Source organism: Primulina huaijiensis, chromosome 11 (assembly GCF_012295235.1).
Source record: "Primulina huaijiensis isolate GDHJ02 chromosome 11, ASM1229523v2, whole genome shotgun sequence".
Classification (NCBI taxonomy): Eukaryota; Viridiplantae; Streptophyta; class Magnoliopsida; order Lamiales; family Gesneriaceae; genus Primulina; species Primulina huaijiensis.
Window position 1 is genome coordinate 21,500,864 of NC_133316.1, and position 21,857 is coordinate 21,522,720.

A 21,857-nucleotide genomic window follows, 5' to 3' on the forward strand; every position below is an offset into this window, starting at 1 on the left:
TTTTTTAAAATTTAACTTGAGGGGTGACTACCAATGAATGGAAAGATTAAAAAGTGGTTGGCTGCCTCAAAGAATGAGTCACGCACAAGTTTGGAGGTAGATCTATTGTTGAGAAGATCCACTTGGCTCAAGAGATGCTGAGATATTATGCTAGGAAGCGCTCTTATGCTAGATGCATTATGAAGATTGATTTGCAGAAAGCCTATGACATAGTCTACTGGGAGTTCTTTCGTGATGCCCTTCGGCTCTTGAACTTCTCTCTCATGTTTATTTCATGGATCATGGAGTGTGTTTGTACTTCATCATTCTCTATCTCCTTTAACGGCCAACTTCATGGGTTCTTTAAAGGTGCTAGAGGATTGAGGCAGGGGGACCCATTATCCCCTTTTCTTTTTGTCATTTGTATGGAGATTCTTTCCAGATCTCTTCTTTGGGCTTCTCGGTCGCTGGATTTCAATTTCCACCCCAGGTGCGCTCTCTTGCATATTACTCATCTGGTATATGCTGATGACTTATTGATTCTGTCTCAGGGTGATGTGATGAGTGTGAGGATTTTGTTGGAGTGTGTGGATAGTTTTGGGAGGATGGCTGGCTTGAGAACCAATGTGTTGAAATCTAATATCTATATGGCAGGGGTTAAAGAACCTGATAGGAGTGAGATATTGAGGATGTGTGGCTTTCGTCAGGGTTCTTTCCCTTTTCGTTACTTGGGTATTCCTTTGGCTGCGGCGAGGTTGAGGCAGTCAGATTATAGTGTCTTGATCAATGCTATCTCCAGAAAGATCTCAGCGTGGCCGAGACACACTCTTTCCTATGCGGGGAAGTTGGAGTTGATTCGTTCGGTGGTCCAAGGTGTGGAGTGCTATTGGCTTTCGGTCTTGCCTATCACATGTGGGGTGATTGACAAGATTAATTCGGTTTGTAGGAGCTTTATGTGGACGAGCAAGCATCCTCCTACTGCATGGAGTAAGATTTGCTCGCCAATTGAGGATGGGGGTTTGGGTATTCGAGATTTTCGAGCTTGGAACAAGGCGCTTCTCACTAAGACCTTGTGGAATATTCACATTAAGAAGGATACATTGTGGGTTCGGTGGGTGCATCATTATTACTGGAATGATGTCATGGATTGGAGGTGGAGGAAGGATGATACTGTTCTCATTAAGAAGCTCGTGGAGATCCGTGATGAGCCTTTGGCTCGTGAGGGGAGTTGGGATGCGGTGGTGGCTAGATTGTCGATTTGGTTTGGTACGACGAGGGGTTTGTCGGAAGCCTACACGAGTTTCTTACCAAGGGCAGGTAGATGGCCGTAGAAACCATTTTTATGGAGACCACACATCTTACCTAAACACCGTTTCGCCCATTGGATTTTTGCTCATGGGAAGTGCTTGACAAAGGACAGACAACCCTATATCCTAGACAAGTCTTGTGGTCTTTGTGGTACTGTAAATGAAACTGCACAACATGTTTTCTTTGAGTGTACAACTTCTACACAGCTTTGGGTTAGATTGTGGGAGTGGTTGGAAGTTCAGTGTATGGCGCGTTCTGTGACAGGTTTACTTCGTCTTCTCCGCAGGAGATTCAGAGGTACTACCATGCGTGCACGGAGGTGCCGCTCGGGGATAGCTGCATTGGTTTATCACATTTGGAGTGCTCGTAACAAAGCACTTTTTGACGGTGAGAGGCCGGATGTGAAGGCTATCTTTCGGAAGATTTTGATTCATGTTCATCGAACGCTGGCTGCTGGATGATGTTCATTTTTTGTCTCCCAGTATTTGGATTTCATTCTTGGGATGTATCTATTTTTTGATATAACCTTTTTCTTCGATTATGGTTTTTGAACACTGATTATGTGATCCCTGGGTATACCCAATGTATTTTGTATTCTCTTTATTTATCATCTTTGATACGTGGTCATATAAAAAAAAAAAGATATCCAAAATGACATAGATACCTGTTTTCTGATTATCCCTTCTCATGTTGGAGAAAAATCATGTTTTTTATGAATGGATCAATATCCCAGCTAGAAGAGTGCGTTAGCTGTTCGACCACATTCCTCAACGAATATCCTCCGATCTTACGAGACTACCAATGCTTCAGTCCTATGAAACATGGCGTTAGCAACTGTCCAAATTTGCACTTTGTCCCGTCGCTCGACTTTGGCTTTTCTTCGATTTTCCTTAGCTCATTCCTCATTTTCACAACCGTCGCTAGAAGAATCCGTGCGATCAGCAGTTGAATCCAATAGCTACCAGCAATTACCCGAGCTCCTCGATGCCTCGAAAGAGTTTGGCCGAAACCCAAATCCCTTTGCTTTTCTCTCCAAGTTTACTGAAAGCCATCGAGTTCACGTCGTTCATGGAATTTTACAGTCCTTAATTTGTGTTCGACCCCGTGGCCGACTGTATGGAGTCTATTCCTTTCTCCTATCTTACGCTCTTGGAAGCTCGAATCCTCTCCCATTTGCGTTCGTGATCCTACAACGAATGCTTCTTTACGGTTGTAGTCCTGTCTCACAAACTCATCTACTTTCCAATGCATGGGTTGACCGCCTGCAGAAATTGCAGTCTGTTTCTAGTATCCTATCTGAAATGCACTCAATTGGGTACTCTCCTGACTGTGGGACTTGCAATTACCTTATTATGTCGCTCTGCAAAGTTGATCGGTTAGAAGAAGCAATTAAAGTCTTGCATGGCATGAGCAAAGCGGGTTGCATTCCAGATTTGGATAGTTATGGAGCTTTGATCAGTGAAATGAATGAGCGAAGAATGACAACTGAGGTACTAGGAATGGTGAAGGAAATGGTGAGCAAGCATGGATTGAATCCAAGGCAAGATACCATGGTAAAAGCAATCGGTGCCATGCGTGCTAATAGGGACATATGGAGATCAGTAGAGATGCTCGAGTTTTTAGAAGGTGAGGTTGTGTATATTGGATTTGTGGCCTATGAATCAGTTCTCGAGGGTTGCTTAGAGGGACGTAATTTCGTTTTGGCTGGAAAGTTTGTCATGAAAATGACCGAAACAGAGTTTATACCATACATCAAAGAGATGCAGCAGGTGTTCGAGGGATCGGGCAAAGCAGAAAGTCGGTTTATTTTTGCATGATTTGCTGGGCATTACCCTCGGCAGTAAGCTGGCTTGATTTGTCATAAAAGCATTTGGATGTTGGGAGTTACAGCAGAATCAATTATTAGGTTTTGTTGTTCCAAGCTCTTCAAGACATATATCAGTATTCCTTCATTGCAAAATGTTAAATTACGTATTATAATTGACAATCACATATTTGTAAAGATGATGTTGAATGTTATAGTAGACATCACACCCTTCTTTGAGTTTGGTCTCAATCCATGGCTTTGATGATGCAAAATGCTGAACATCTCAATCACATTTTTGTGAATATGATATAGAAATTAAAACTTTTAGTAGATGTTTACATTCATAATTGAGTTTTGTTTGACTCCATGGCTTTGATGAACTAATCTTTATCTTCCTCGCCTCTTTACCTAACTGTATATGGAAAAATAACCAATTCCAGAATATGTCTGGTTAGTCTGTAACAACTAATGCATCACAAATTTGTTGATGTTCATGTTAGAGTGTATTATTGTGATCGTTAAGAACTCAATTGTCGAGAATTTACAAGAACAGTTTCAAGAAAAATTAACCCAGTTTTGAAGTTTGATATCAACCATTGTTTTACCTTGAAAAATCTCAAGGAACGTTTGCATTGAAAGTATGACCCAAGACGCGTGATATCAACCAGTGTTTTCCCTTGATATTAACCAGTGTTTTACGTTGTAATCAATCCATCGAACCCCTTATCTTAAGTCCAAATCACACCATCCAAAACGCATGACGCACTTAACTAGGAAATTTGTGATGTCCTACATATGAGAAAAACATAATCTTTGCAGTATTGATTCTGAATTCCGTGCGTCCAAAAAATCATCTGGTAAGATCTTATATATAACTTAAATAATAATATTAATAACAAATAGCCTTCCAATTGCTTTTGTATTATTTGTATAATTGTACTCTTGAAAACTGCTTTGTTTTTACCCCAAGAGTTATTGCTTGATCATATAACTTTTGTTTGTGGAAATTATTATCTAAGACTTGACCCGGAGTCTAGCATTCGCCATCGAACATTCTTCAACTTTTAGTGGGGTAGCTGGGCTCCAATGCTATGCCACACTCACCATTCTTATCAGAAGAATCACGCTTTATTTTGACATATCCTTCCTCACCCCATTTAGTCCCCCACGAGTTCTTCACAAGCCAGTACTTCTCTCCATTTTCTACACCGTAGCCTACAGCTGCAACTCCATGATTTAAATCTTTTCCACAATATCCAGATAAGATCCCACTAGAATACAATTGAAATTCGTACCCTCCAGCATCAACGGCTACTGCTACTGGTTGTTTAGCCACTGCAGCTTGCAAGGCCTTCTCATTTTTAGGAGGTACTGATACATAGCCACTTATTGCCACTGCTCTTTGTTTTTCTTTGTCAATTTTACACCTTCCACGTACCCCTTCATAAGGATAGTTTTTTTCCGTGGTTATGCCATTATTATTTTTTATAAATTCAAATGCTTTTTCCATGTATCCACCATTACAACCTTCATTTTCTCCCTTGTAGTCGCAGTCTACAAGCTCTTGTTCTGACAAAGACACCAATTTCCCTGTCTTGATCTTGTTGATGCCTTCCACTGCCGCTACTGCGGAGAATGCCCAACAGCTGCCTGTGATGAAACATGTTTATTTGGTTATCAGTATACACTTGCTTCTTTCAAGCATTGTTCACCCAAAGAAATCCGCTGCAACATTTACTACAATTCTCAGTTGTCACTCCAATGATATTTGAAGTTTAATAAGTTGCTGCAAACCTTACAACTACCCTGTCTTGGCATTTACTTGCGTGTCTTCTGAGAACCATTTCAAGGAAATATACTTTCTTGACATCGCAAAAGTTGAATAAATTTTTTCAAGTGTGTGCTTGGTGTAATCATTATATTATAATGGGACCGCTAAGATTTACTAAATGGTGAGATAAGATTTTGGTTATTTCATTTACCAGCGCATCAACAAGGATAAAACATGATATTAGATGTTTATTTTACCACAAGTTCCTTGATTCTTGATCGGAGTAACAGCGCCAAATTTCCTCCAGTCTATGCTAGATGGCACTGAAGAATTATCAAACGTGCAGTTGTGTTGGTCCTCTGCCTGCCGCTGGCCACGACTCCTATAACCCAAGTATCTCGATTTGAACTCCAGGTTAGTCATGTCTGCAAATTCATTATCTGTAAGTCTATAAGGAAGATTCTGAGAATTGATCAGATCAATCAATACTACATTTGACTGGTAAATCCCGAATCGCAAATTCCATTCATCTCTGTTCTCATATCTTCGTCCATGTTGTATTATCCAAGCTTGGTACCTCTTCACCATGACATCCATGATGTCCTCGCTTGTATTGTGGCCAAAATATGCACACGAAGAACCACAGAGGACACAAAAAAGTACCATAGCCAGGAAATATTTCATCATTATAGTTTTAGTCATCATTGTAAGGGAAAATATTGTTTGAAAAATGGCTGGTGAAGTTTGAAACTCATCAGCTGAGACGTTTTTATTGCAAAAGTTAACAAAACATGGATTGCATACTCATGTAGATAACCAATCTAATTGGTAAGTCAGTTGGATTCATGTTTTTTATATTGGTTTCCCACTTTTGTTTAGCTGCGGCAAGTCTATTGTGTATGTTGTCTGTGGTTTCTGTTTCGTTCACGGGTTCTTAAAATAAGAAGGGACACCATGAATCCATGGAGGTGAAAATTCGGGTGTTCCTGGTTAGTTTGTTAAAAGCTTGTTGGTTTCATGGGTTCCATTGTTTCTCTTACACTCGTGAAATTGACCGTGAACAACCTGAATTAATATTTTAAATAAATAATCATTTTCAAATTAAAAAAAAAAAAAAAAACGTTTCATGAAAGATTGCTTCTCTCGATTCAAAATTATCATTATTATTTTTTTAAAATTTATATATTTTTACATTTTCCGTGTATGACGTGGTGTTGAAAGAACTCTTCGTTGAATTTTTATCGCAACGATTAATACGGAAAGCACCGTCACTTGGCATGATTAAAATCTGTGTCCACGACGACATGGTTCCATCTTGGGGATATTTTGGTGTAGGGAGAGAGTTTTAGAGTCGTTCTTTTTGTTGCCGGAATGTATGAAGTCCGAGAAGATACGACATCCGGTCATAAATTCAGCTATGGGTCGGGTCTCCTTGGATAGTGGAAATGACAACTTCTATAAGCCTGCATTTTTCGGAGATAACACTCAATCTATTTTCACGTATTGTTTATCATGTTCATAGATGTATAGAAAAAGAAAAACTCTAACATCTTGCAAACTGGTGCTAATGTCATCAAATTCAATTGGGAAGCTAACAACGTTTTGTTTTGGTTATAAAAAGGTTTAGCTGTTAGGACTGACATATAATGTTGTGATTTTATTCTTTCGTTTTTAAAATTCTACAGTTGTATGTTTAATTTAGTAAAATCAAAAGCAAAGTTGTAAATTAAAACGGGAAATTAGCCTTCAGTCCTCAGCCGTCGATTTTTTTTTTGTGTTCAGTCCCTGAGTACTTTTTTAGTACCACATTTCCACATGAAGTGTACCACATTTTGTATGACATAGTACCACAATTTTGTGGATAGGGAGTGAACCAAAAGAAATATTTTGATTGGAGATTTTTCACCAACTTTCCCTAAATTAAAAGTAGAATTGTATGTTTAAAAAATATTAAAAGCAGAGTATATTAAATATTAAAACATACAACTCTGTATTTTTAAATTCCACAATTGTATGTTAAATTTGTAATGTCGATAATAAATTGCATTAATATTTATTTTAATATATAAAATCAATAAATATTAATAAAAAATTGAATAATCGACATTACTTAAAAAAAATTCCACAATTTCATCTAAATTTCAATTTATTATCATCTTAGTGACATAGAAGATATTCGAAACTCAAACTTCATATCTAAATTGTTTTGTTCGACACAATTAAAGAACTGTATCTACATGTTCTTCATCTACTTTTTTTCAAGTATATCATGATGACATTGACAAAATCTCTCACAAAATATATGATACCTTATTGTTTCTAAAAAACAATAAACATCGGATTATTAAAAATTTAAAAAACTAAAATACCTTATTATAAATACAATGTTCATTTTAATCGAACCAATCAAAGTTTCAGTATTCGCTGCATTTTGTAATGGTCAAATAGACCTATCAGATCACATAACTTAAAATATTTGATAGTTGATATTAAATATATAATTAATTACACGATGATAATCAATAAAAAAAAAAGTATACTTTCTTTCTATTTAAACATATCAAATTCTTTATCAATTTTCAATTTTAAAATCTGAATAACTTAGAAAATTTGCATTTTTATTTCAAATTTAATTTTAAATCTAAATAAGTTGAAAATATAAATTGCATTCAAAGATTTCGTCTCGGGAGTTGATCGTTATTAAATTAGTAGGTCTCTTGTGATATGTTTATCCATGAGATAAGTCAAACATACTCATATTTGCAATAATAAGTAATAATTTTGACATAAAAACTAATATTTTCCAAGGGTGATCCAAATAAGATACACGTCTAAAAAAAATTGATATGTGAGACATTATCACAAAAATTTGTGTGTTATTAAATACATCACTAATTTAAACTTCTCGAAACCTTATACTAAAAAAGAAAATAAAGAGGATTGGTGCTATATTTAATAATGTTCATAATCCCCATTTATTATTTTTTTTTAGTATAAAATTTTAGTGGAAAACTAATATATAGACAAATCTATTTTTATATGTATTGATAGATAGATAGATTTGTACATATACTGCTATAATTTATTTCGCCGAAACGGAAAAATAAATATATACGTCTACTAATTAATATGTAAAGAAACAGAAAGCGGCAATTATTTATGATATCTCATGCTTGATATTCCAGAATGTTTCTTTAAGGATTATTTCCAATTTAATATGTAGAGAAACTCTGCATTGATTCCAGCCCTTTGGGATAATTAAAATTATAATTAAAACTTTGTATCGATATATATAAAACTTAAATAAGTGAGATTTATAATTTAATTTTTTTTTAAAAAAAGAAGATGTGAGATTCGAAAATTAATTAATGATCAGTTGAGGGGTATGTTTGCGAATTCCATCCGCCGAAGGTTGTATGAATACAGACAATGTACTCCAACGTTACTACTTACTGGTCGTCCTCCGTCTGCTCAGTTCTCAATGAAACCCAACGGTCGCATTTCCAGCAGATTTAAAACCGCATCCTTGTTAAACTCCTGCAACTGATTCCTTCGACTTCGATTTTCCACTCTTCCACGTCTCATTCATTCTCTCTTAGCTTAGCTATGGGTGCTGGTTTTTTCGCGGGGGTTCTACATATCTTCTTATTATGTCTCATCTCCGACGTGTCGGCCGCGCAAGGAGGCGGAGTGCCTTCGTTGGAGCTGTGGTGCGTTGCCAAGAACAACGCGGAGGACAGTGCCCTGCAGTCGGCCCTAGATTGGGCATGTGGGTCCGGCGGAGCGAATTGCGCCCCGATTCAAAATGGTGGGCCTTGCTACGATGCGTCCAACATCCCTCGTATGGCTTCATTTGCCTTCAATGATTACTTCATAAAAAATGGTCTTACTGATGATAGCTGTAACTTTAGTAACACTGCCGCTCTCACTTCCTTGAACCCTAGTGAGCTCTCTGAATTTTTTGGCGCATTTTTTCCCACTTCTGTTTGATTTTAAATTATATTATCAATTTTTTTTCCATATCGTTTCAGGTTATAAAAATTGCAAATTTCCATCCAGGTGAGCTACTGTGCAAAGTTTTGTATCAGACCTGGTTAAAAATTTGTTCTTTATTTTTGGCCGATCATGATTCTTTTATTCAGTTGTGTCAAATGTATGAATTCTAGTGTTTTGCTCTCTGTGGTGCTGTAAGTTCATTTCCTTCTCACAACACCCACGTTAATCTGTTATGCTTTCAAGTAAATGTTAGGACATAAATTCTAGAGAAACCCCAAATCCAAAGAGTTTACTGGTCACTTCACATTTTTATCCGGGGCATGTTGCGATGAGCTTGTATAGATTAAGAACTTGTGATTAGTTTTACAATTCTAACACTGATGGCTGTGTATTTTGGTGCAGTTTAAGCAAGGGAAATGTAAACTTGAATGGTTCAGCGACAGCAGGGGCTACTGCGGATATGAGTGCCAGTAATTCAATCTCGAGACGACGATGGGATTTGGGATCGATCTCGATTTGTCTCTTATTTTCCATCCCACTAGTAATTTTGTAGTGAAAACAAGATTGGATACATTAATTCATTGTATGTAACAATCCTTTCTTGTTCAGATGTCAGATAGATATTTCTCATCAATCCCACGCTTAAAGAATCGCCGAGTGATTTTCTGTTAAACACGCTCATTTTCTTGACCTTTTGTGGTTCCTGTGGCATTGTTGTCCTAAATTTTTTATATAAATCTCTTGGTGCTTTCATCGGCTCATTGATTTTCACAGCTTTCCTTGTTTACATAATAGATGGGAGCGTATGTTAAAATAATTAAAATTGTGGATACATTACAGATGAACTCATTTATACACATCCTTGGGTAAAAGTCAGCTCGAGTTTTAAGTGTATTAAGTGTGTGTTCGTGTTTGAGTGAAAAGAGGAAATCTACTTCAACATATATGCCCTTAGGAGTTAGGAAATCTTACTTGGAAAGGATGGAAAATTAGTTAGAGCAGCAACTATCTTGGCAGCAGTGAGTCCAGAAATCTGAGAGGTGGGATGGACTAAATGCCATTTTTGGCTGAATATTGGTATATTTTTCTAAAGCAAAATGCAGGTTCTTGACTTCTAGCCCCTCTGATCGATGACCAAAAAATGTACAATAGAGAGAAAATCGTGACTCTATTTGGAAAATTACTTATAAAAACTTTTTTATTATTCTAAAAAATTAAAAAAAATACGTTGAATTATTATTTTTTAAAATCTATACTTGGAGGAGAGTTTGTTTTAAAATGTTTTATAAACTTTGTACAAAATTTTTGTCCAAATACATTTTTAACTTTTTTCACTCATAAAACACTAAAAACGGTTTTAAATACTCGTCCAAACAGAGCTTATGCGTGTCTAATTATAAAAATATAGTATTTTGAAGTTATGCAAATGGGTAATAATATTGATATCTATTTTTATATCAACTAATCTCCATGGTAAATCTAATAGCTTTCATTGGTATTGTACATCTTGTTATGATTATTTAATTTGAAACTCGATTTATTTCACATATTGATTGTTTTTATTAAATTAAGTGAAAGCTGTAGCACCCGTATAAAAAACAAAAGTGGGGGACTTATTGCAATTTGCAAAGCGTCATACTAAGATTAAGTTGACTTACACGTACAAGTGGGGCTAATCATGTTATTTTCGATTATTTTTTGTTACAATTTGATAACATTAAAATATAGATATCAATTTTTATATATAAAAAATTGCGATTATGTTATTAAATAAATTTTATACTTATTTCATGTACATATTTATTCGATCCTACACTAAGGATGTTGCTCTAAATGTTCATTCGATTATATAATAAGAGTCACATCTAATTTTTGACATTGTTCGATGCACTGGTCAGTCCACATGCATGAAATTCCCTTCTTATTTTCCGATGATCCCAACAAGAGAAGTGAAAATTAGTTAATTTCAATGAAAGTAGGTGTTTCCTTTAGTCAATGGTTACACAATCAGAAAATGCATTTAGTCCGTGGTTTCACAAATCGTGCCACCAAACCAGAAGAGATTCATTGACTTGATATACAATCATACCATTGTTTATTTCGCCGTCCCACTTAATCAGCAAACTATTATATTTGTTTTCAAGAACGTTTCACATGCATGATCAACCAAGAAATAATGTTACAAAAAATTTCAAACTTTTTTTTGGTTTCCCCTTAATTATAATTATACAAAAGATTCTCCTTAATTATAAATTAAAATTTTAGTTTCAACTTTGAAGTGAAGGTAAAATTTATAGAAGGATGATTTAAATTTCCAAGTTTACTTTTTGAAATAATATTAATTTTGACAAACTAAATCATCACCTAGAATTAGGAACATCCCGTTGTAGATGAAGAGCACAACGAAGTTTGTATATTACAAAAACGACAAAATTAAATGAAAATGCAGACATGGACCAAAAGAAATCATCCCAAAAAAAGTTTCGGCTCTGTATGTATTTGTATGTAATAATCACATAATCGAAGTGAAATTATACCTTTTTATTTACATTGTCACTGTCTCTCAAGGTCGACTGGGAAACTGTCATCTTGTCCACATGATTGATGATTCTGGATTCTCCGGGATGATCTTTCTCTACTAAGAATCCTTCTGAACGAATTTAATCTCGAGCTTGATCCACTGTTAACTTTAGCCAAGGATTGTCCCCCGCCGCCATCTGAAGTTCCTTCAAACGGAGGAGCCGACGGTGCTGCTCCAGCTGCAGCCACCACCATTCCTTCCCTCGGCTCCGCCACCAGCCGTGGCTCAGCCTCCGCGCGGCAAACGGGACAAGTTAAATTCGAAGCAAGCCATTTATCAATGCAGTCTACATGGAAACTGTGGTTACAATTCGGCAAAAGCCTAACCCTCTCACCCTCTTCTAACGCACTTAGACAAACTGAGCACTCGACGGAGCTCCCGCGGCTTGTTTGCTTGAATGCTAAAACGGGTAAAGAGGCGAGGACCAACGGGTCAAGGCCTGTTTTTGGTGGATCAGTGGTGTGCAAGATGGCGGAGGTTCTTAACAAGCGGAGGCGCCGAAGCTCCTCCCGGCGGCGACCTTGGCGACGGATAGCGCATCTTGCATACACGTGAAGGAGCGTGACGAGGAGGACAACGAATGATAAAGAAATAATGGCCGTGATCATGATCTTATTATTGGCCTCATAGTTATTCTTCTTATCTTTGTTGTCGAAATTTAAAGATGGATTGTTGTTAGATTCGTCGTCGCCAATTCCCATTGAGAAATTTGGGACGGAGGAGAACAAGATGGGGGGATTAGATTTTTGGATACTTGAGGAGAATTGTGAATCGAAGGGCTTCGTTTATATTTATTATTTATCGTGTGCGCGCGCGGGTTTGCGTGTCGAAGGAACACACCGTGAATCGCAAGGTGTTGACTAGAAATTGGAGTATTGACGTTTTTGACAAATCCGTTCCGTTGTATTCTTCTGATGAAGTTTCCTGTGCTTTAATCTTCTCTCAAATAATTAAAGCGTAATAAATATGCAATGCGAGAGATTGACTAGTGATTAGGATCGGACAACGAAATTAATATATATATAAATTTGTAAGTAAGACATCTTTGAAATTGGAAAATATAAAAATAATATATCCTATAAACCGATTAAAATTAGATTTCGCGCGGTAATCTGATTAATAAAAAAAAGGTCTTGATTAATTAACTTCGTTTTTTTTTTTCCACTTTACTCCTTTTTTCCATAATAATAATACAGCGTTGAATATTATTGATCTTGTGCCGATATACAATGTTATGTCGGATCTACCATAAGGCCAAGGGTGCTTCTTTTATTATGTATATATAATTTTTTTAGAAAATAAATATATAATTAAACACCCTAAAAATAAACGAAAAGTGCGTAGCTAGGCTTCGAATTAAAATAGATGGAAATTTTCTCTCGGATGCATTGATGATATTTATTGGAAGAGAAATTCCTAAAAATATTTGTATTGATGTTATCATGGAAGACTTTGAAAATTTTAAAGAATTCGAATTCCAAGATAACTTTTTTCTTATTAAATAAAAACATAGATATGATTTTTAGTTGAATATAACCGATTAAATATTTATCTTTTCTCTTGTTTGTTTGTCTATTTTTTGTAAGCGGCTCCCCTAGAGTTTAAATCTTAGATCCTCTCCTGCCGACGTATCACCAAATAATTAATTTAAAATAAAAATTCTAAAAAAATTAGATATTTTTTTTAAAAAAAAAAAACTTGAACAATCGAGACAGAGATATCAAAACTAAAATTTTACTGAAAGGATGTTCGAGTGACTGGCGCTAGATTTGAGTTCGGTCAAACTTAGATCGAGCAGCTGTTGAGTAGCTCGGTTAGGTTGCAACCCCAAGGGCAACAAATGGCATATAATTAACGGGAAGAATTTAAATGTTTAGGATTTGCTATATGTTTTTTAAAAAATATAAAATTTTTAGCTAACGTATGCATGTCGCAACTACAATTAAGTGGTTTCAATATCAAGAAGAAGAAAAGAGTTCTCCCATGACTTATATACCAAGTTTTAAATGTGATCTCAAATTTTATTTTATTTTTTTTTTGTTGGGGAGATGATTGTTATGATTAGGAGTTCTCAGATGACTTACAGTTTACAAGTAATTAGGTCACAAGTTTTAGACGTGATCTCAGTTTTGTTTTTTCCGAGTTGTGGAAGGAGATTGTTATGATTGAAGATGTGATATCAATTTAATTTTTTTTCCAGTTACACGAGATGATTGTTATAATTGGAAGTTCTTATGTCTCAAGTTTTAGACGTGATCTCAATTTTTTTGTGTGTGTTAGGGAGAAGGTTTTTATAATAGGGTCTCGAAATTGAGAGATCGTCTCAAATTTGAAATATTGGTACCAAATTAGCTACAAGTCATCGTGATATATGATCTCAAATTCGAAATCCAATTTTAACAAAATTTTCCACGAAGATGAAGAAGAACAACATCATAATTTTAACACTACACGGGGAAGGGGCCTAGTATATAGATGTAAAATTAGAAATAATTTATTAAAAATAAAATACTTCCAGAATTGGTTTTTGGGGGTGCTGACTAATTTAGCAATAGCGCCAAAGTTGCACTGCTTAACTGTCAATTGATCTTCAAGAAAAAGGCCCAATAAGCTTCACTGTCTCGAATTCTACATCCATTTGTACTGTGAGGAGTGAGCCCCATTATAATCTGATGGTCTCAACTATTGGGTTTCCTAGCCCAATGAATTGTTGGGTCATTTCCTTGTTTACTGGAGGCCCAAACAAAACACCTAATATGTTAAATCATACGTATTTGGACTTTCTAATTAGTTTAACATATTTTTTGCTGCCTATTTCGTATAATAAATTTATATAAATTATTTTTATAATGTGTGTCTGCGTGCGTATATATATTCTTAAAAAAATTTGATAATTATTTATGTGTATATAAATTATATCGTGTATCGTTCATCTGCTAACAAAGTTAGGGCTAATTGTGTATACACTTCTTGTTAATAATTTTAAAATACAAAAAACATCACATGTAAAATTAATAGCACGTTAGACCTCGTGTTTTTAAAAATCAGCCCTATCAGAAAGGGTAAATGTGTCTGCGTTTTTATAAAAATGGGTGAAATGTGTTTGGTTTTTAAAAAAATGAAAGATGTATCCGCCTATAAATATTTTTAAGAGATTTTATACATTTTGGTGTAATTAACCCAACAAAGTTACAAGGAAAAATGCTTTTAAAATTTTATGTGAATCAATATATATATATATATATTGATGAATGTGAATCAATATTTAATACAAGAAAACTGGGAGACGTTGACATTGGATGATGTCTCGATGTCACCACATTTACTTCTTCTTTTTCCCGTGATTCAAATTTTGAAGTTGGGGCAGAACAAGTAAGATTTGGATCCGCATTCGAATTTCTGGACTTCACATATTTAGAATTTAATAATTAATTCATCAAAGAAATTCCATGCTTTATCTATTTACGATCAATCTCTTTTAATCTAATTTAATAAACAGAGTTTCTAAAGCCAACATGTTTGTTTTTATACAGGTGATGAGTTTTATATAATTAGGTCTCACACTCGAAATCTCGTCCCGTGAAACGATGTTTTATATATCTCGACTAAAAGGTTAAATTAATTTATATGGATACATCACAATTATTCTGCTTAGAACTATCATGCAACGCTTATGCATTTATTATTTATTGAAGTAATTTCCTTATTCTGAGGTCGTAGTTGCCCCAAGGATAAAAAAAAAAACTCTGAATTATTGAAATTGTTAGAAATTAATGTCTAGAAATTCTACTCCAAATACATATCAAGGGTAAATCTAGCATTCTTTTACGTATAAATTTCCCATTTAACAATTGAAAAATGCATAATTTATATATCAACACATAATAGTGTAACCTAAGCTCTAATAATATGTAAAGATTGGAATTTGGACCTATATATCTCAATCCCAAAAGCTAGCTCAAGGGAATAGTCTAAATCCATATATACAACTCTTATGGATTTTATCCAACCGATGTGAGACAACTAACAAATCTTCATACACAATGTCTCCAAGAAAAATTAAAATTGATCAATATAAGGAAAAAAAACTTATAATATTACCTGACATTACACAATAACAGTCCAATAGAACAAAAAATAACTGAAATAATTGATTGCGCATTATTCTTATTAAGAAGAGGATGCAATAATTGCTTGGCTAGAACTTAAAATGATAGTTTCTTCTCTTTTAGCTGCCGGAATTGGTGAAACATATCTGCACGACTGGTACAACAAACACACTGCAAAACCATCAAATCAATCAAAACAATAAAGCTAACGAAAAGTTAAATGCATTGCTGCCAGCAAATTTAAGGATACATGGGAATATCAAATAAAAAAATAATTCAAAATAAAATAAGAAAATAATATAGAATAAAAAATATAAATCGGGTAAAAGTACCTGATAAATACGAAGACGAACACCATTGCAACTCTTTATTACCGATTCATTCCTTCACCATCTTCATCATAAAATTGAGCTGGAACATGAAACCCCAAATCAAAATGGTTCCCAGAATCTGAAGATTGGCGGCCCCGAGGAGGTTGATAATTGTGGTCTGCGACGGCAAATGATGGCCTCTCATTCCAAGCGTGAGCAAATAAGTTGGACTGAAGGAGATCCCTTTGGGAAAATGCAAATCCCTGAGGAAAAAATCCCTGCTGTGAAATCGCCTCCATGTTTCCACTACTGTTACACCAGTTATCAGTTCTTTGAAAAGTATCTTGAAATCCCATTAAATTATTCGAACCCAAAGGAAGCGGGTTGTGACCAGGATTCTCACTATTTTGATCAGCCTGTAAGGACTGAAGAGAGAGGCCAAGATCTTCTGCCTGGAATGAAGCTCTAGGAATAATCCCTTCGTTTGAAAAATCAGAGTAATTCACAGAATTTGTAGGGAACAGAGATTTCATCGAGTTTACATCCGCAGCGTGCATAAATGAACATGTACTAATACTTGGATTACTATTACTTGTGTTTTCAAGATGGATATCTGGCTGGTCTTGTGCTAGCTCACCAGAGCACGGATTTGAGTCTGAGCTTGGAGCAACTGCATTATCTGTACTGGGGTTCCAAGTAGGTAGCTCATTTAGCTGATTTATCGCATTTTTCGCCTTCTGGATTAACCAATCCAAGGCTTTGCTCGGCCGGTCATAGCCTAACCGGTCTTGAACGTCGTAGAATTGAATCGCAGTGTGGGCAGAAAGCCTCACCCTACGATCCCTGGGCCCTTTCGCCGTAAAAACTTTGCTGTGTCGATCTTTCCGGCCAGTAGCCCGGATAATATGCCCACCTTGAACTTGAACTATCTCGCTCCCTTTCATAATTATTCAAGTTCTTGTAATTGTCGGTTCATAACTGGATCTTTAATTATCTCGATGCAAGAGGGTTTTTCTTCTTTTTATGGACACTGATGATTCCACCTGATTAAAGAGCTCCTTAAATTTACAAATAAAAGGCAAGCTCTATGAATTTCAGCTTTTGATTCACTTTTTTCTTCTTATTTTTTTCCCTCTTCCGGGCTTCTCTTTTCTTGACCTAATCTTGAAGAGGTTTGCTTTGCAGTTTATAGCTAGAGTACAACAGCAACTGCAACCCTTAACCTGTGAATCTGGTCCTTCTGCTGTGCCTCTGCTGGTGATGTTGATCCCCAGAAAAACCCTACTGAGAAATCCCTATCCCAAAAACAAGCTGGTGAAAGTAAAGACAAACATAAAGTTAATATTTTATTTCTGAGACAAATATGATAAATAAGTTATGGCTTCAAGATCTCCAAATCAAGGCAAGATATGGTGGAGACAGAAATGCAAAGATCTGAGTTTGTGAGAAGGAAATTTTTCTAAGATAAGAAAGGGTAAGATTGGAACAAAATGGTACAGAAATGAATGAAACAGTAGATCTTATATAGATATATATATATACACAATATGAAGGCATATATATATACAATCTAGTTGTGTAAGATTAATTATGAGTTACAATATTTGTTAATTGTCCCACATCGGTTGGATAAAATACCTTGGAGTTGTATATATGGCTTGGACAATCATCCCCCCTTGAGCTAGCTTTTGGGGTTGAGTTAGGTCCAAGTTCCAATCTTAACATGATATCAGAGCTCAAGTTCCACCGAATGTGTTGGACCACCCGTTCTGTCCATAGTTTGGTCATTTGTAAACTTCATACTCCAGATGTTCCCCCTGAGCGTGAGGGGGGTGTGTTAATTGTCCCACATCGGTTGGATAAAATACCTGGGAGTTATATATATGGGCTTGAACAATCCCCCCATTGAGCTAGTTTTTGGGGTTGAATTAGGTTCAAGTTCCAATCTTAACAATATTTGTGGCATTTCGTAAAAAAAATCGTTTAAATTTCGGCATATATTTTTTTAAAAAAATTATATTGCAGCTCAAAAGTTTCACATGGATAGATATTTGGTACATTTTTTTAGAATAACTTAAATTATGGCATATTTATTTGTGTAATAGTGGCTTTGTTTAATAAAATAATTAGGTACATATATAAGATAATACTTTATTATTTCTTTGGCTCATTTTTATACGAGTTAATAATTTTAATGATGCTACAATAATTTTATCTCCTTTCCTTGTATTTTTTTTTTCCTAATTTTGCCTTCGGGGGTTCAAATGTCATTTTATGTTTCTTAAAGGGCCCTCGACTGCTTTTCCCACCCACCCACATTGAAACTTGATAGAGGTTTCTTGAAATATCTCTCTCTGTTTTTTTTTTTTGCATGATTAATTTTATATTTCTTTAGTGTCAACTGTCAACTCTTTTATCAAATCAAATGTTTTTGCAAGTGGATTTACATCTTGTGCCAAGTATATATTCCCGACTTATATCATTCACAGAAAGGGAACATCGTAAACTTTTACTTGTATGTTTGTATCTGCGTGATTTTATCATTTACATTATCAAAATGTAATCTTAATCTATACGACGATATGACGTTCTTGTGTACAGTACTAAACACACAAAACACAAACATAAAAGATGGAAATTTTCAATTTACTTAGTGCCTAGATATATATTTTTGGAACATGCTTAAATATAATTTTGGAGAAATATAATTTTTAAACATGATTTCTATTTTCCTAATTACCATAGTTTCTCATTTTTTTTAATATATATAACATAAGTGCGACTCAAATAAATAATTAAAAAGAAGTCAAAGTATTTAATTTTAGCGGTTACTTAAATTTAAAAATTCTTTGATGACTAATAATTCGACTATAGTCTTATGTAATTAATTATACACCAACCCTCGTAAACTATGAAGGCCAATGCTTTAGAGAAAAAGGCTTCGGCCCCAGCAGCAAAAGTTCGTAGAGAGGGCTTGTAGCTCTTAATAATATAGGAAGTACTTTTAAGGTGAGCAAGATATATTCCGACCAAATTCAAAGATAATTTCGACCAAATGTAATAATTATGTATATAATAATAATAATAAAAAAAATAAAAAATTATGTCACGTAAATTTTTCAGGTCAGTTCGTCGCACACGAACAAAAATTTTTTCAGGCAAGTTCGTCACACACGAACAAAAGTTAACCTCCGGCGTGGCTCATTCGATATCTCCGCTCTCTCATCACTTAGGCATAGGTGGAGCTATTGGAAAAACCATACTAAATGTGGTAAAAATATCCTCCGAACTAACTAATTTTTGTAATTGTACTTGCCACATTAGATATATACATACGATGTAATCTTGTTCAATCCCTACGTCATTATCGTAACCCATGTAGCTATAAATAAATTGAATGAAAATGCGGGCGCATAATTTTTTAGATACTAACAAATTAAAAGTTCTATTCGACTCTATATATTCATTAAATTAAATATAGTATCGAGACATTCTACTCATTTTTGGGTGAAATATTCAAAATATACATGCATGTTGTTTTATTAAATTTTTTTTTAAAAAAAAAAAAGAAGAAGAAAACGTGGGAAGAATCATGGCTGTGAGAAAATAATGTGCAATATTGGGTTATGAAATACATAAAAATGGGTATATCTATTTTTTTTATTTATAAAATTGACGAAATTCTTAGTTCATACACTAAATTTACTGTATTGAATATTGGTATTTGAATGTCTCCGGTGTCTATTAGTTTAATTATTTTCTGGATATATAAGTTGTCGTACTGTATGAATTTTCAATCTTATAATCATGTTTGAGCAAAGCGTGTGTTATCTTTAAAATAAGAGATGATAATTTTTTTGTTACGTAACTTGCACATTTTTTTATTTTTAATAATGTTACGAGTCAATTCACGATTTTAGACCGTTAACTTACACTTTTTCTCAAATTTTTGTTCTTTTCATCAAAGAGCTTATGTGACTCTGAAAAATGTTACGCACATAAAAATTGCTATTGTGGCACTGAAAAATACTGACGCGTCGGATCTAAAACCGTGAATTGAACATGGCACCGGGAAATGCCGACATGTCGGGTTCTCTGTCAACACTCGGTGATAAATACTATAGATGATAAAAAAAGTTTGCAAGTTAGTAGACTAAATCGTGAATTGATCGATAATGTAACGTCCAAGATTCGACGACAAACTTCACTATATCAATCAACACGGAAACATTACGATGAGTCACTCATCTCATAATTGTTCTAAGTCAAATACACTTTAACTCTGAAGTTCTTATGTTATGAGCTCCCAAAAAGATGATATATCTTGTTAACATAAGTAATATCTATTAAATATTTAATATCTCTCATTCTATTGTGTGATCGATTCATTCATGCTCTTCGTCGGCCAGTCATGGTGAGATTCCATCTTTCAGTTGACCATCTATATCGTAGAGGTACTACCTATGAATTTCAGCTCCAAATCTCACAAATATCATGACAAAAAATATTATTTTTCCTTAAAATAATAAGATATCGTCCTTCCCCCCAAAGATCTTATATAGTTATATATCCTAGTCGTTTGATTTTATTATAATATTTTAAAAAATATATTTATAAATTTCTAAATATATTTTATAATATTAAAAACAACTTATAAATCGAACCAAACATGCTCTACATACTCCAGAGTTCAGAACTTCTCACTAACACGTCTACTTTTACTAGCCTGAAATTATAAATTCTAGCTAATTGATATATGCTATGTAATAATTCTCATACACAAATAATTTTAAAAAAAATAAAATCTGATGAACATTATTTTCCATCAAATTTCATATATATCTTCCAATTATATATATGTATGTACAAGCTAGAGTCTATGTATAGTTCCATTAGAGCCCTGCACAATCTATTTCAATTATACATATAAATAAGCGCAATCGTAATCTTTTAATCGAAAAATAATCACACTTTTTGCTTAATTACTTTGAAAAAGTAATATCTGTCTCCCAATTTTAAGGAAGTCGGCAACTCATTTATATTTTATAATTTCCCAATAAAAATAAAAATGAAGTTTTTTGTTGATTCTGGTAATGTCACAATTAATTAAATCATTCGATTCCTTTTTTTTTTATTTTATTTTTGCTAAAAAAAGTGTGATTCGCGAAAAATAGTGGTCCAAACCAACGACCCACACGGCAAATACAAACCCTAAATCGTAAGTTCATTACTAATATATGTGACTTTAAAAAATTATATATATATATATGTGTGTGTGTGCGCGCGTGCGCGCGCGTCAAAAGCTCGAAATTCCTTTAATGCACGCTTTATTCAGATGAAAAGGAAAAGCATGAAAGGAGTCGTGCTTTCATTTTCGAGCATATTTTGCGCCCGATTTTGCCCTTTCCATAACGCCATTTGTACGTACATTTCCTTTTCAATGATAAATAAATCAATAATTATCGTCTCCAATATATTCAATTTTTATTACACAACTTTTTATTCTAGAAAGGATCGACTTGTTATGCTTATGACAAATCACTTTTATGTTTAATTGGCACTCGAATTTATATTTAACAAAATTAATTTATAGTTAAATCAAATTATCTCATAAAAAATGTTGAGTTAGAACGATTAATGGGATGATACTTTAAGATAGTACGTACCTCAATGAATATATAAGGACGAACATTTATCGATACATATAGATTTTTTTTTAGTGAACGCGTAAATGTTCACAGATGGATGAATGTGTGTGAATGCAATCTTAGAAGGAAAAAGGATGCATCGATCTGACGGGGGATGTAGGGTTTCCGACAGTTGAATTTAAAATCCTTGAAAAGTATGAATTATATAACGTCCAAGATGATTAATGTCCACTGAATATTATTCTGCAAAATATGACTCACTCTGCAACACAAAATGTTAACATGTCCCTATCTTTCCAACAACTTGCTTTTTTTTTAAAAAAAAAAATCTATTATAACCAGCTCCT

The 21,857-nt window shown here is 34.5% G+C and overlaps 5 protein-coding genes across 6 annotated transcripts; 2 read left to right on the forward strand and 3 right to left on the reverse strand.

The window, feature by feature from the left end:
• The first annotated feature begins 2,108 nt into the window (after window positions 1-2,108).
• LOC140988483 (pentatricopeptide repeat-containing protein At1g06270-like) lies at window positions 2,109-3,104 on the forward strand. Its single transcript, XM_073457491.1, has one exon. The coding sequence runs from the start codon at window positions 2,109-2,111 to the stop codon at window positions 3,102-3,104; it is 996 nt and encodes a 331-aa protein (XP_073313592.1).
• An 831-nt stretch (window positions 3,105-3,935) lies between these two features.
• LOC140987501 (cysteine proteinase COT44-like) lies at window positions 3,936-5,625 on the reverse strand. Its single transcript, XM_073456025.1, has 2 exons — window positions 5,123-5,625; window positions 3,936-4,744 (listed from the first exon to the last, which is right to left on the reverse strand). Exons 1-2 carry the CDS (start codon window positions 5,568-5,570, stop codon window positions 4,152-4,154), a joined length of 1,041 nt encoding a protein of 346 aa, XP_073312126.1. The 5' UTR covers window positions 5,571-5,625; the 3' UTR covers window positions 3,936-4,151.
• A 2,600-nt stretch (window positions 5,626-8,225) lies between these two features.
• LOC140988244 (PLASMODESMATA CALLOSE-BINDING PROTEIN 5-like) lies at window positions 8,226-9,495 on the forward strand. 2 transcript variants are annotated; one of them, XM_073457252.1, is made up of 3 exons: window positions 8,226-8,808; window positions 8,897-8,924; window positions 9,264-9,495. In XM_073457252.1, exons 1-3 carry the CDS (start codon window positions 8,472-8,474, stop codon window positions 9,412-9,414), a joined length of 516 nt encoding a protein of 171 aa, XP_073313353.1. In that variant the 5' UTR covers window positions 8,226-8,471; the 3' UTR covers window positions 9,415-9,495. The 2 variants fall into 2 exon arrangements, with proteins under 2 accessions (XP_073313353.1, XP_073313354.1); XM_073457253.1 differs by having other exon boundaries at window positions 9,270-9,495.
• A 1,750-nt stretch (window positions 9,496-11,245) lies between these two features.
• LOC140988252 (RING-H2 finger protein ATL40-like) lies at window positions 11,246-12,201 on the reverse strand. The gene has a single exon (XM_073457262.1). It carries the CDS (start codon window positions 12,141-12,143, stop codon window positions 11,415-11,417), a length of 729 nt encoding a protein of 242 aa, XP_073313363.1. The 5' UTR covers window positions 12,144-12,201; the 3' UTR covers window positions 11,246-11,414.
• Window positions 12,202-15,498: 3,297 nt separating this feature from the next.
• LOC140989010 (transcription factor PCF5-like) lies at window positions 15,499-17,379 on the reverse strand. The gene is made up of 2 exons (XM_073458164.1): window positions 15,884-17,379; window positions 15,499-15,722 (listed from the first exon to the last, which is right to left on the reverse strand). Exon 1 carries the CDS (start codon window positions 16,804-16,806, stop codon window positions 15,922-15,924), a length of 885 nt encoding a protein of 294 aa, XP_073314265.1. The 5' UTR covers window positions 16,807-17,379; the 3' UTR covers window positions 15,499-15,722; window positions 15,884-15,921.
• Between the last annotated feature and the right edge of the window lie 4,478 nt (window positions 17,380-21,857).